The following is a 14,500-nucleotide window of genomic DNA, read 5'->3' as shown; positions in this document are numbered from 1 at the left end:
TTTAAGAAATGGTGTAGGTATTAAGATGGTCTATCCATAAAGTCATTCGCCAACTGTTTCAATGAAAATGGTTCTGCTTGAAGGGTGGCACAGACATTAGGTGAGAGTAAGAATTTGGTTCATTAGCTAGAATTGCACTTAATTTTAAGCATGTTTACAATACAAGCTTCTATCTATATGGAAGAGTTTTCTTGTTTCAAGGTCAGGCTGGTTACTTTGGTGAAGGTAAGTCTCTGGGTTGAAAGAACCAATGCCCATCACCTCAGAGTTCCTAAGGGCCTCCTGGGAGGAAAGCTCTTTTTATTTGTCAGAGTGACCTACAGAATGGATGAGAGGAAAAATACTACATTCTTACAGACTGTCAACTACTCTGAAAAATTAGAAATTGAAAAAAAAAGGCTAGAAAAATTATAAGTCTTTGCTGTAACTTATTTAGCACGTTCAGGGTATGATATACCACTAACACCAACTTCTGGTTTGTCTTGCTGCCATCCCAACTGTGAAAACTACATAGTTTCTTAAGATTATTATGAAGTCTTTTTTTCATTTTATATATCAATTATACCTGGTATTATGTTATATAATGGCATTTTCATATGAACATACATATTTTATATTATCAGCATAATATAGTATTATTTGAGACATGGTATATTAAAACAGAACCTCAGAATAATAAACCATTGACATCAAGCTTAAAGCTTTGGAAACTTAAGTTTTTCCCAAGTTATGCTCCTAAGTTGACAAAGTTATGTTCCTAAGTCGACACAAATGGGACACATTCCAGGGTCAATGTTGTGAAATCAGCAAAATATTGGTGTTTCTTCCTTTTTTCCATGTGCTTTTCTGTCCTTTGTGGCCTCAGTACCTTTGCTCCCTTGAACTGGAGGGCAGGCCTCTTTATTTTTAGCACCTGCATTTTAAGGTATACGCTCCAGTTTGCAAATCTATTTGAAAAAGAATTTCTGACATCAGTAAATTGAGTAGGTTTACTGGGGAGATTGACTAGATGAGAAACTTTGTTGGGGACCTTTGGAATCCTACCACCTATAGTGAAATATTTATGCTCTCCATTCATTTTCGGAGAGACAGTGAGCTGGTCAATGAAAAGCACAATGGTGACCATATACTGTGTTCACACTGCAGCTCTTCCAAGCTCCCATGGAGATACTGGAGAAGCCTCTTTAACACACTGTGCCTCAGGTTCCTCATGCATAGACTAAGGATTGTGGGGACGATTAAATAAGAGATTGTGTGAAATTAATTATATTGTATTTAATCTGTAGTCAATGCTATATGTTGAGTACAAAGATGAGGTCTTGGCCTTATTGTTTCAGCTGAATATAGACACAATCTTATTTAGTCCCTCCAGTATCCTTATGGGCTATGTATTGTCATTATCTTTATGGGATATGTATTGTCATTATCTTTATAGACAGTTAAAGGCAGAGAGAGAGTTGAAGGAACTAGCTCAGAGGGCAACAGTAGGTGGCTATGATTTGCTGTTTTTTTTTTTTTTTAACAAATTAAATTGTGTTTACTTATTGTGTTCCTAAGTATGCACAGACGCACAATAGTGCCACATGTTGTAACATGTGTGGAGGTGCAAGGAAAACTTGTGGGAGTTAGTTTATCCCTTCTACTATTTTGGTCCTGGGAATGAAACTCAGGTTGTCAGGCATGGTGGCATGCACTTTACTGGCTGAAGCAACTGGCCAGCCCAAATGAGCTGACCCTTAATCGCCTTCCTTTCCTCATTCACAAATGGCCTGGGTAGTAGGAAATGACGAGTTTAGACTTGATGGACTGTTGCCTCATACAAATGCTTTTGGTGTTTCCTAAAGATTCTCTGGGAAGTGTTTGAGGATGAAGTTGCCCCATGTTTTTGATTTCTCTACACTAGCAGTTCTCAACCCATGAATCGCTACCCCTTTGTCAAGCTTCTATCTCCAAAAATGTTCACATTATGATTCACAACAGTGGCAAAAATTACCATTATGAAGTAGCAATGAAAATAATTTTATAGTTGGGGGCCATGACATGAGGAACTGTATTAAAGGGTCACAGCATTCGGAAGGTTGAGAACCATTGCCCTAGAATATCAAAAGACACGGATTTATTCTGTTTAGTTCCTGTGAAGAGCACGGCTGGCTCAGAGAGACTGCGTGCTCTGCTACAGTGTGCAAGCCCCCTTACCTTCTAAACCTAATTGGCTGATTGAAGATTCTGATCATCCTGGTATCATTATGAGCGAATGACCATAGAAGTACCTCCCAAAGCTCTTAGAAATGGGTGCACAGCATGGACTCAGATATCATTGCCACGATCGCTTGCTTGCTTCCCATTAAGTGCAGCTATCAAAATTTAAGTAGGATGGAGTTTACACTCTACTTTTGGATTTCAGAGCTTTAAGACCAAGTTTCTAATGATGGTGCTTAGTGTGTACATGTGTACACTCTACGCAAATCCACATTTTCCACAAATAGGAACAAAGGCTTACTATTGTTTATGAGCAAATGTTTATGTAGTTCTTAATAAGCACCAAGTCCTGGGGACCAGAGCAGTGAACAACACACACACACACACACACACACACACACACACACACACACACACACACACACACACGGGCGGCTCTACTAACGTTTTTGTGTCAGAGAGGGCTACACTGGGAAATCTGAGTCTCCTCTGAATACTGCTCTTCCTTTTCTCCTGATTCTATAATGACATACTGAAGCGCCCTTCTATTTTACAAACAGCCTACAATCTCTTTTTCCATACAATCCCCACAGAGGGGCACCTTGACAGTACGGTCCAGTACACACACAGCTTCCGTTCACCATATGGAGGCTAGTTCCAAGTGTAGGCTGAAAATAGGCTTTGTCTCCTGCCAGTAAACACAGATACACACGCACACACTCGGGGGATACACACATGTGACCCTACAGCTGCAGAGGAGTACTCACCTATGTAATTAGACCTGCGATAGCACCACAGAGACTGTTTATGTGCTGCACCAGACTCTCATCTCGTAGTGATTGGTGGTTAGTTCCAAAGCATTGCAGAGAAACAGGAAGGGGTGATGAAAGACCCCTTAAAATGACCAGTTCAGTTCCTGGCATGAAAGTGCCAATAAATTCATGTGAGGGCTGCCCAGGGATCTGTTTGGGGAAATTTGAAGCAAGTTACCTAGCCATACTCTTGAGCTTCGGAAGGAAGACTTCCTTTCTAGACAAGGAGCCCTGCGTTGTGCATCGCAGATAACTGTGGGCTTTGTGCCACTGGCTTAGCTGCCTCTCTGTTAATGGAATATGAAACACCTACACCCAGTTACACGTCTGCTCAAAATGACACTCCAAGGGGTGGAAGTATCAAGTCTCTGTAAAAAAAAAAAAAATTGCTTTTCTCTGTTTTGAAGTCTTTCTCCCTTTCTCTGCACAGATGACCCTAAAGCCATCATTGCTAACCTCACGGTAAGTGTTGCAAGGTCTCTGCCCTCTGAGCAGCTTCGACATGCTCACCTTCTCATGTTTGCCTTCCCAGTGGGTGGTTAGGAATATTTTCCTCACTGACCTGCAGTCCTGTGTGTTTGTTTCTCCTAAGCTTTCAAAACTTCTGGTCCGAGGTCAACTGTAGACTCCCCAGTGGTCTTGGCGATGATCCAAACTGAGGCTTTGTTCTTCTTATTAAGCTGAGCAGTATTTGCTCGTGATTAATCAAATCTTTACTTACTCTCAAACAGATCTGCCCCCATCTTCTACTTCCCCCCCTGGTCCCAGATAGAGACTTCAAAGCCCTTGAGCTTATCATCAGATAGGCCTGCACATGTCTACCCCTCTCCTCCCACTGTGCCTCCCACTCCTTGATTTGAAGCAGTTGGGAAAGACCTTGAGTTTTAAACTGCACTCAGTCTTGGGCTCAAGAGGCAGGAGTTGATCTTAAGAATTCCTCACCTCTCTGATAGCCTATGACTTATTTCTAAAGTTGTCTAACTCCCTTGGAACCTATTTGCTTTTAGCATACATTATTTAATAAGGGGTAACAAATTCCATTTGTTTAGTTATCATGCTTTTGTTGGGCTAGTGCAGTTTTCAAGAAACAGACTAGGACATTTTTTTTTTTTTGGTAGAAAACCTCCCTCCATAAGACCAATATTCACTTATGTTTCAGTGTAAAAAACCAGATCAGCACTTTAAGCCTTACATGAAACAGCACCTTCCCAAGCGATTGCACTATGCCAACAACAGGAGAATCGAGGATATCCATTTATTGGTGGATCGCAGATGGCATGTGGCAAGGTAACAAGGGGAGACTGTTTCCATCTTTGGAAGCACCTATTTGGCACCTGGAAATCCTTTAAGGTTCTTGGTCATCCTTAAGAGAAATCTGGGCTGGAAATATTATTGTTTAAACTGTGTGTGGTCGTGTTAGATAACTAATGAGAACAGAAGGGACCACATCGCTAGTCCCTGGGTCTTGTTTTAGTTTCTCATCCATCACTGTGCACAAGTTTTATGGAGATAGTCTAATCTCTATCTTTTATCCCTTGAACAACTTGAAACACAGGTAGGGTGTTGCTGATGTGGCCCTGGTTGACGTGATTGCGTATAGCAGTGTTTGTAGAAGCCCCCTGGAAATGTTAATCTAACCTCTATTGTTGTGGATATGCTTTACATTGCTCAAAACACGACTGGGGTTTGCCTCTATCAAAAGTCTCTCCCAGATCAGGAGACCAGCCTTTCCTTTCGCTGTAGCGCATGTCTGTAGCTCTGCAACTTCTACAGAGTCAACAGCCGCAAATCTAGTCATCTTCATGTAGATCTGGAAGTAGTGTTTTCTCACTTATTCTTGTTCTAACTTTGATTACAAGACAAGTGTGGTGAATATGCCTGCAGTACTAATTGAACAATTACGATATGTACTTGAGCTGGCCAATAGTTTATAATAATTAATAGCTAAGCACAGGAAGATAATGAAAACGCTCGTCTCCTAGAAACATGTCACTATAAAACAGATGCACTCACAGCATGTAATCTCTTACCGTAACTGTAGAAGGAGTGATATGAAACCAAGAAGTTATTGGAACAACATAGAATAGACCAAAATTTATCTAGAAATGTTTCATAAGAGACATGCCCTAAATAGCTTGGCTGACTATGTCCTCTACAGGACCTTTAACACTGGGGGCACCTAGGGAGAGGGAAAAAAAACTTGATGAAGTTGTCTAATTTATATGAAAAAGTATATTTTGGAGCAGAAGTTAAGTGAGAGATGATACTAGTTGAGCAATTCAGTGAAGAGCAAATGCAAATTCTAAATCCTTTGAAGTTCAGTCTTGCATTGTGGAGTATTATACATACGTATCACTATCCTAGGTCCAAGTTACTCTTGGGTAGAAACCAATTTGTTAGATTTCTTTATGTTCCCCAAGTGCTATTCTTCAGTGATATGGGCCCTGCCTATACTTAGGCAGTAGTTATATTAATAAGTATCAACATTTTTAATGGTAGAGAAGCCATAAAACACTTATGTAAAGGGGCCTTTCTGTCACAAAGTTAAGAGTAAATAATTGTGATGTCACTATAAAACAGTGACAGTCTTGTGAGCAGTATTTTCATTCCCTTCCTACTTCTAAATAGATTTTCTAGGTGAGGTCAGGCTTTTGTTAACTATGCTATGGTTAATGTTAAATTGACCACTTCATGGACTCTGACTTTTATTATCCTACCTGGTAGGATAATAAAATATACATGCAAATATTTTTACAGAATGCAGATCTCCACGAACTGATTCAACACTGTGTATTTTAAAATGCCTCCTGTGTTTTGGGACTGAGTCTGGCGAGCACATAGCAGAGAGAGAGAGATTCTGTTCAGTTCAAGCGTGAAGCATAGAGAGACTTTGACTTCTTTTCAAAACCTCCCCTTTAACCTGGGCTAATAAGCAAAGCCATGGCACTAGAGGAATGAACAGACGGCCCTTGTCATTGCCATGGGAATGATGTAATCAAAAGAGAGTCACTTGGCTTCGGATCTTCTCAGGGATCCTACGTACCTCCAAATTTGTTTTCTATCAGTGTGCTTTGGGGCAGAATCCTAACTGATCATAAAATTGTTTTAATGTAGGAAACCTTTGGACGTTTATAAGAAGCCATCAGGAAAATGTTTTTTCCAGGGTGACCATGGCTTTGATAACAAGGTCAACAGCATGCAGGTATGTCTACAAAACTGAACTGAAAATGAGTTTCATAATTCTCATGGGGGATGGGAATCATGGGGTTTGTGAAGCTATAGAGAATTCAGACACAGAAGAGATGCTGTTTATGGAAGCAGAAATGGTTAACTGTTTCTTTTCTTTTCTTCTCTTTTGGAAGACTGTTTTTGTAGGTTATGGCCCAACTTTTAAGTACAGGACTAAAGTGCCTCCATTTGAAAACATTGAACTTTATAATGTTATGTGCGGTAAGTCACTTGTTCAATCAAACCTGGTGAAACTTTTGGTCAGTGAATTTCCTTACTGCTAGAGAAAGAAATGAGGTGTCTATTTTCTAAGACCCCTCCCTCCAAAAAAAAAAGCAACTTGCCCATTGGTTCAAAGGACAGAATATCACCCCCTTCTAAGGCTTCTTTGTGTTCCTTCAACAGTTGACTAATGGGGAGTTTTCATAGTGTTGGTGTTGGCAGACATTGGCTGATCTAACATAGCATTACAGTTTGACACCGTTGGTCAGAGACACGATGAAGCAAGAGTTCCACGCAGACAGAGTGTTCTCCCACCTCCCTCTCTTACATTGCAGCCCAGTGAAAAATTTGCCAGCTTGCATCCCAGCCAGCTATTTATGTGCTCCTAATTATTTTTCTTCCTTGAGCTTCTCGTTGCTGAATGAGGACAGCTTTTCCTATTTAGTAAGGGAGTGCCAGTCTGGTGGTTAGAGGGGGAGTCTGAAAGTCGGGTCTCCTGGGTTCTTTTCCCAGGTTGGTTGCTAGCTCTTCACTGTCCTGTCTCTTAGCTTAGGCAAGTCACTGTGTGCCCACTTGGCAACCATTCAGTTGCTGTGAAATCAGCCCGTTTATCCCTTGGTGGCCCATCAAGGCACATCGCCAAAGCCTCTTCTTGTCCCCACACTTTTGTAGAGTGCATTAAAGGGCAGGCTGTGGGAATTTTATTGATTGTCTTATTTCAAAATTTGGTTTTAAAAAGTCACAAAGAAGTCCAGGAGGCGGGGAGGGGTGGTCCCAACATTGCTGCACATACAGACAATGGCTGAGTGAACTGTTCCTCCACTCCAGGTTTTTGAGGATGACAGATTCATGCTCTAGCAATGAAGAGAAGCATTATTTCAAGAAGTGTTAGCAGGGCATTGTGAGATTAGAATGGTTCAGGAGATGTGCAAGGGACAGCTGACGTGGTAATTTAGTTTGTTCACTTGTGACTTGTGTTCACTCTTTCTAGGCTCCTGGAAGGTGGAAGGGTTTGGTTCTTACCATATCTCACTGGAGAACAAATAAGAAACACTGCATCCTTTTCTTTCCGTCAGATCTCCTAGGTTTGAAGCCAGCTCCCAATAATGGAACTCATGGAAGTTTGAATCACCTACTCCGTACACATACATTCAGGCCAACCATACCAGAGGAAGTCAGCAGACCCAATTACCCAGGGATTATGTACCTTCAATCTGACTTTGACCTGGGCTGCACCTGTGATGATAAGGTAGAGCCCAAGGTAGAGATGATCTTTATGCTTTCTCATTGGAGATGTTTGCTTGGTGTATAAAGCATTGTTCGGTAGAACTGTCTGTGATACTAGAGTTGATTTTTGACTCCCTTCTCTAAAATGGAGCCAGTGACTGCTTATGACTGAGGTGAAAATTTTCACTTTATTGTTTTAAATTTAAGTTTGAGTAAGCTGAATATGGCCGGTGGCTACCATCATGGACAGTATAGGTCTGGAGAATGAAGAGTCAAAAATGTTATTTTCTGAATTCACAATATACAGTCAGAAGCTGGCTCTTTTACGCCAATTGTGGATTTCCAGTGATTCATGGTGAGCCACGAATATCAGTGATTCGTTCATAGGTAGCTATGTCAAAGTGATTTTGAAAGACACTTGACATTTTAAGGGATTCAGGAGAACTCTGCAAATCCTAAGCATGGTAGAAGGAAATCACTGGGAAATGGGAACTGTTCTGGAGCTAGCAGAATACCTTCCAAGGCCTATAGGTGAGGGCAGATAGAAAATTACTAGGGAGATGGCAGGAGAGAGGGAGAGAGGAAGGGAGGAAGAACGAGAGAATTGTGTTTGTTAGAAAACTGAAGCCTGAACACTGTGGCCTGTGATCTGGAAGTGAAGCACCCTAGGCTCTGGTGGCCCTAGTTGGCTCCAGCTGTCTTCCATGGTAGAGCCTGACTGTAAGCCAAAGGACAAAGTTATTCTTTACTGCAGTCCCTAAAACTCACCTTTCTAGGTAAGCAGGGTGAGGAGGGTACAGGATGGGGTGTCCTTGAAAACATACCACTGGTGTTTTAGATATAAAACAACAACATCATCAACAGCAACAAAACAAAACAAAACAAAACCCCAAAGTGTTAAGCAATAATTTGCTTATTGATTTTTTTTAAGTTAAGATTTTTTTTTTTTTTTTTTTTTTTTTTTTTTTTTTTTTTTTTTTTTTTTTTTTTTGGTTTTTCAAGACAGGGTTTCTCTGTGTAGCTCTGGCTGTCCTGGAATTCTCTCTGTAGACCAGGCTGGCCTCGAACTCAGAAATATACCTGCCTCTGCCTCCCAAGTGCTGGGATCAAAGGCATGCACCACCACTGCCCGGCTTAAGTAAAGATTTTTATATCTATCAACCAGTGCTCCTATTAGCAGAAACTAGCCAATGTTTCCACAGAACTGAAAAGATGCCTGTACAAAGCAAAGGTATTGGTTCATTTTTATATGTTGTTTAATTATAGGTAAAAGAATGAGTTTTTTCTTAGCCTCAAAAAAGTGGATAATAATTCTTTTATTGCACAATCTCTTTTTTCTACCATTTTTCCCTTCCCAGGATTCTGAGGGGCATAGGAGCCACAGTTGGGTAGAGTCTAGAGAGAGAAATACATTTTTTCCCCTTCCTCTCCATTCCTGTATTCATTTCCTTTTTACCTTTGCTCTTGATGAGAATCCAAGAGGCTAATGAGTGAAGGGGAGGCAACACTCCGAAGCTAAAAACCAAGTTACTGAGAGGATCACAGATCAGTTTAGAGGACTGCATAGTCACTGTCTATATGTATAGACCTTTAGTATAGACATATTTTGAATATATTGACCTCTACTATAGCCATATTTTGAATATACTGACCAAGTATATTTACATAAATTTTGCATTAAAGGATTTCTCAAACCATCTAGTTTTCTTTCCCTCCCATCTTTCTTTTTTAGCTTCTTCTACAATATAGCATTAATGGCATTCTGAAAGTATTGTGTAATTCTCATGCCTGACTTTGTATTTTTACCATATCTATGATATATAATTTTTATATATTTATATGTAATTTATATAATATATAACTATTATTTATATTATATAATATTATATTAAATATATAGTTTATATATTTATATATAATATAAATTATATAAATAAGTATTTACATAATTATAAATATACTTTTTCCATATGTATATATGAAAAAGTATGTTTATTTATAATTAAATATATAATTGTATATAAAGTATCTTAATGCATCTCAAAGTAACCTATGGTATAATTTTGCATATGGAAAATTTTAATGTGGCTGCTGTTGTAGGCTCTGGATCCTGCGATTACTTAATTAATCATTATTTCTGAAATAAGATACATCTTTATGTATTACTATATGAACCTGTAGCTCACATTTTTCATGGTAACGTTACCTTTGAGATATATCTATATCATACTGCTCTTATTCATCTTACCATCTAAGAACATTTGGCGATTATGATTTGATTTTCAAATATTAGCTTTACAGTAATTCCGTGGACATTAATGTATATGGGGTTTTATCGCTAATGCTCGAGAGTATCAATGATAGGTGCGGGTGACTGAGCGGTGACTTTCAGGCTTGCTCAGTCTTTGCTCTCCAGAAGTATTGAGTCATGACTGTTTGAATTTGATGAAAAGCAATTTTATACATCTGTTTGGTGGATCATTTTAGTGTAGACAGGAATTAATCTGAGATATGGAGTACTACTGTCACCCCCTTATAGGTACATGCCCAAATAACCATCCTTAACCAGTCTGGGAAGCTATGGAGATTGCAGTCTTAGGGGAAGGGAACTGGGTGAGTGGGAGATTGACAAAGGTGCTCACAGGCACATAGGTCGAGTGTAGAATGCAGCAGCAGCTCCCCAGGAATGTTTACCACACTGACAGATGTTGGGGCTTTCTTTGGGTTTAGCAAGATGCTAAGTATAAAGAAGGGAAAAGGGGAAAAAAAAAGAGTATCCCTGATTTGCTTTCTTTCCTTTTCTGGTTTCTACATGTGAAGAACAAATTGGAAGAACTCAATAAACGCCTTCATACCAAAGGATCTACAGAAGGTAAGGGAGCATTAAGAAAAAAAAGCCAACAAAATTGACTTCTAGTTTTTGAAAATTGATCGTAGACTTTAGCTGGTGAGATGGCTTGCTATTCTTGCAGAAGCTCTGGGTTCTATCCCAAGCACCCACATGGCAACTCCCAACCAGCTCCACTTCTAGGCCATCTGATGCCCTCTGCTGGTCTCTGTGATCTCCAAGCACACACGTGGTTGGAAGAAATATACGCAGGCTGAATAAAAATCAAAGATTTCTTATTTCTTCTATGATGAGTGCAGTGTTTTTTTTTTAATTGATTTAAGTTTTATTACATTATGAAGAGAACGGATAGATAATTTCAATTTACCTCAATTTATTAACATTTAAAAACATACTTTAAGTAAATAGAATTATATCACATTCTTCTTTCCCTTTTATACCCCAACTCCTCCCAGAGACCCTACTTCAATACCTGTCATACCTTTTGTTTCTTTTTATTTTGTCATATTCTTTAAAATTTATAAAATATTGTGACAATAAAAATGAGTATTGCAAAAATTGTTTGATATAAAACAACAGTCAATTGAACAGACTTATGTTAACTCCAAACATATTACCTGTATATTTTAAAATAATACATCACTATTAGTTTTTTTTAAATGAACATAAATAAAGTCTTTTTGTTTGTTTGTTTGTTTTGTTTTTAGAAGAGCTTAAAATCTTGACTCTTACTGTGGTACAAGCCCAAAATAAGAACAATTTTTTAGATATTAGAGTTCATTGTAATAAGGCTGTACTTCAATGACTCTCACATCACCAAAGTATTTTACTTCCATTATAGCTAAGCTAAGAGTTAAAAGTTCTGCTGCATCAAGGAATGAATTGTAGGCATGATTTTGGATACAGATTTCCTGCTATGGTCAAAGTTATTTGACTTGAGTGATTGTCTTCATTCTCAGTCCACAGGGAACAGGTTACATTCATTTAAGAAATGATGTCTGTATTAAGGTAGTCTATCCATGAAGTCATTCACCAACTGTTTCAATGAAAATGGTTCTGTTTGGAGGGTGGCACATACATTAGGTGAGGGTAAAAATCTTGTTCATATCAACTGTGATGATTTTGAAAAGCATTTATCTCAGAGAAAGAGTAACTTACAAAGTCCTCTTCTTCAAACTTGATATAATAGTTACAAATGTCAAGTAAAGCATTCAATCTCACTCTTTGTTGTTCTCTTACAAGCCACCTCCCAAATTAATTGTCTACATTTCTTTTGGCTGTGTAAATAATTTTGAAATATGTAAGCTGTTCTGAAAACCATAGTATAGTGTAAAAACATCAAATAAACAACCCTACTAATAGGCTGAGATAGGAGAAGCATAATTTCAAGACCATTATGTGGTACACAGCAAGACACTGTCATGTACAAACAAGCAGAAAATATATATGGGTTGTACAATATTGGGCCTATTTCTCCAGTTACCAAATTAGAGACCATTGGATGACAGTCAACAAATTTCTAATTCCTCATAGTTTTGAATTTCAATCAATTAGGATGTGTTGGTAATATTAATTTTCATATTAAGAAAAAGTAATTGTTACTTCCTGCTATTTTTGTTGTTAGAGGTGGAATTATGTTTGTGTGGGTTTGTTGAAAGATTATTTTCTTGCTTCTTCTAGAGTGTATTGGTATTTTCCATCTATTATCCTTTGTAGGGCTGGATTTGTGGAAAGATATTGTGTAAATTTGGTTTTCTCATGGAATAGCTTATTTTCTCCGACTTTGGTAATTGACAGTTTTGCTGAGTATAGTAGCCTGGGCTGGCATTTGTGTTCTCTTAGGATCTGTATGACATCTGCCCAGGATCTTCTAGCTTTCTTAGTCTCTAGTGAGAAGTCCGGTGTAATACTGATAGGTCTGCCTTTATATGTTAATTGACCTTTTTCCTTTACTGCTTTCAAAATTCTTTCTTTGTTTAGTACACTTGGTGTTTTGATTATTATGTGATGGGAGGAATTTCTTTTCTGGTCCAGTCTATTTGGAGTTCTGTAGGCTTCTTGTATGTTCATGGGCATCTCTTTCTTTAGGTTAGGGAAGTTTTCTTCTATAATTTTGTTGAAGATATTTACTGGCCCATTACATTGGGAATCTTCACTCTCTTCTATACCTATTATCCTTAGGTTTGATCTTCTCATTGTGTCTTGGATTTCCTGGATGTTTTGGGTTAGGAGCTTTTTGCTTTTTGCATTTTCTTTGACTGTTGTGTCAATGTTTTCTATATCTTCTGCCCTCTGAGATTCTCTCTTCTATCTCTTGTATTCTGTTGGTAATGTTTACATCTATGACTCCTGATTTCCTTCTTAGGTTTTCTAACTCTAGGGTTATATCCCTTTGTAATTTGTTTATTGTTTCTATTTCCATTTTTAGAACCTGAATGGTTTTGTTCATTTCCTTCATCTGTTTGATTGTGTTTTCTTGTAGTTCTTTAAGGGATTTTTGTGTTTCCTCTTTAAGGGTTTCTAGCTGTTTACCTGTGTTCTCCTGTATTTCTTTGAGGGAATTATTTATGTGCTTCTTAAAGTCCTGTATCATCACCATGAGAAGCGATTTTAGATCTGAATCTTGCTTTTCTGGTGTGATGGTGTGTCTAGAACTTGCTATGGTGGGAGAATTGGGTTCTGATAATGCCAAGTAACCTTGGTTTCTGTTGCTTCTGTTCTTATGCTTGCCTCCTGCCATCTGGTTATCTCTAGTGCTACCTGCCCTGGCTATATCTGAATGGAGCCTGTCCTTCCTGTGATCCTGGTTGTGTCAGAACTCCTCAGAGTCAAGCTGTCTCTGTGGCATGTTAGAACACCTGGGAGTAGACTTCCTCTGTGTATTATGGTACTTGCTGCAGAATTTGTGCCCAAGGTCTGCTCAGGGTACTGGCCCAGACAGACTGGAAGGAACCTGTGCCACTGGATTGACAGAGATCCTGCATGCCTGGGTCCCACTGGTCCCAGTTACTCCTGGTGTTAGGACAGATGTTCTGTCCTTGGGCACAAAATTTTTAAATTTTTCTGTATGGAGAGAAAATTGATTTTTATATCTAAGAACACAGCGTGCTAGCTATGTTGGGGGAAATTCTATTAGTGTTTTGATTTCCTTTAATGTCAGTAAAGCTCTAAGAAAAAGAAAACAAATCTACTGAATATCTGATGGGTCACAAGTGAAGGAGCTAATGCAGCCTTCTATGATGGGAATGGTCTTTATAGTGATAAAATATTAGCTCCTGATCCTTATCCCAAAGCTGATCTGCCCGAGGATCAGTGGGTAAGTTGTAATGGAGAGAGGTGCCCAGAGGAAATCAGATTCCCTCCATCACACTCAGAGTTATCTCTACCCTGACCCAGTATCCTCTTATTTTATATCTGACAATAGCAAGCATGTGATAGTAAACTTGTGGAAGCTTGTGACAAAAATCAAATATGAGGCAAACCAATCAAGAATCCCAATGATATATACTACGGAAGAAAGACACATGTCTTATTCACATTTTAGTATGTGGAATGTAGGGTTAGTGCAGTCTCCTATGATTATTGTGGAATCTACGATGAAGAGTTGCCCCTTATGGGACACACCATGCTCATGGCAGCACACAGAACTATGTACTAGATATCAGCATGCAAGTGCCCTCACTTCTACTCACACAGCTCCCAAATCAGTCCCATGATACCAAGGATGTAGAGAGTAAATTCTTTCCACTGGGACTCTATCCTCTGGGTCCCATGGCTTCAGTTTAAGACAGAAAATAATTAGGAGCAATAAGACAATCTATCAGGTAAACTCTTTCTTTTGATTAATTTTCTTTTTCTTCTTCTTTTTCACTTATTTATTTATATTTATTTATTTACTTATTTATTGAGACAGCATCTCACTATGTAGCTTTAGCTGTTCTGGAACTCACTGTGTAGACCAGGC

The 14,500-nt window shown here is 38.7% G+C and overlaps 1 protein-coding gene across 5 annotated transcripts in view; it reads left to right on the top strand.

The window, feature by feature from the left end:
- Positions 1–14,500, top strand: part of Enpp2 (ectonucleotide pyrophosphatase/phosphodiesterase 2) — a 119,708-nt gene that overhangs the window by 83,713 nt on the left and 21,495 nt on the right. For 3 of the 5 annotated variants that reach the window (XM_031358303.1, XM_031358305.1, XM_031358302.1), the window contains 6 exons: positions 3,442–3,473; positions 4,171–4,298; positions 6,126–6,213; positions 6,374–6,461; positions 7,538–7,722; positions 10,509–10,560. In XM_031358303.1, the coding sequence (XP_031214163.1) occupies positions 3,442–3,473; positions 4,171–4,298; positions 6,126–6,213; positions 6,374–6,461; positions 7,538–7,722; positions 10,509–10,560 (573 nt within the window). The remainder of the gene's footprint in view (positions 1–3,441; positions 3,474–4,170; positions 4,299–6,125; positions 6,214–6,373; positions 6,462–7,537; positions 7,723–10,508; positions 10,561–14,500) is intronic. The other 2 variants (XM_031358306.1, XM_031358304.1) reach the window with 1 other exon arrangement.

Source organism: Mastomys coucha, unplaced genomic scaffold (assembly GCF_008632895.1).
Source record: "Mastomys coucha isolate ucsf_1 unplaced genomic scaffold, UCSF_Mcou_1 pScaffold7, whole genome shotgun sequence".
NCBI classification, from domain to species: Eukaryota; Metazoa; Chordata; class Mammalia; order Rodentia; family Muridae; genus Mastomys; species Mastomys coucha.
Note: the sequence above shows the minus strand (reverse complement) of the source record. Positions and strands in the feature narration are given on the sequence as shown.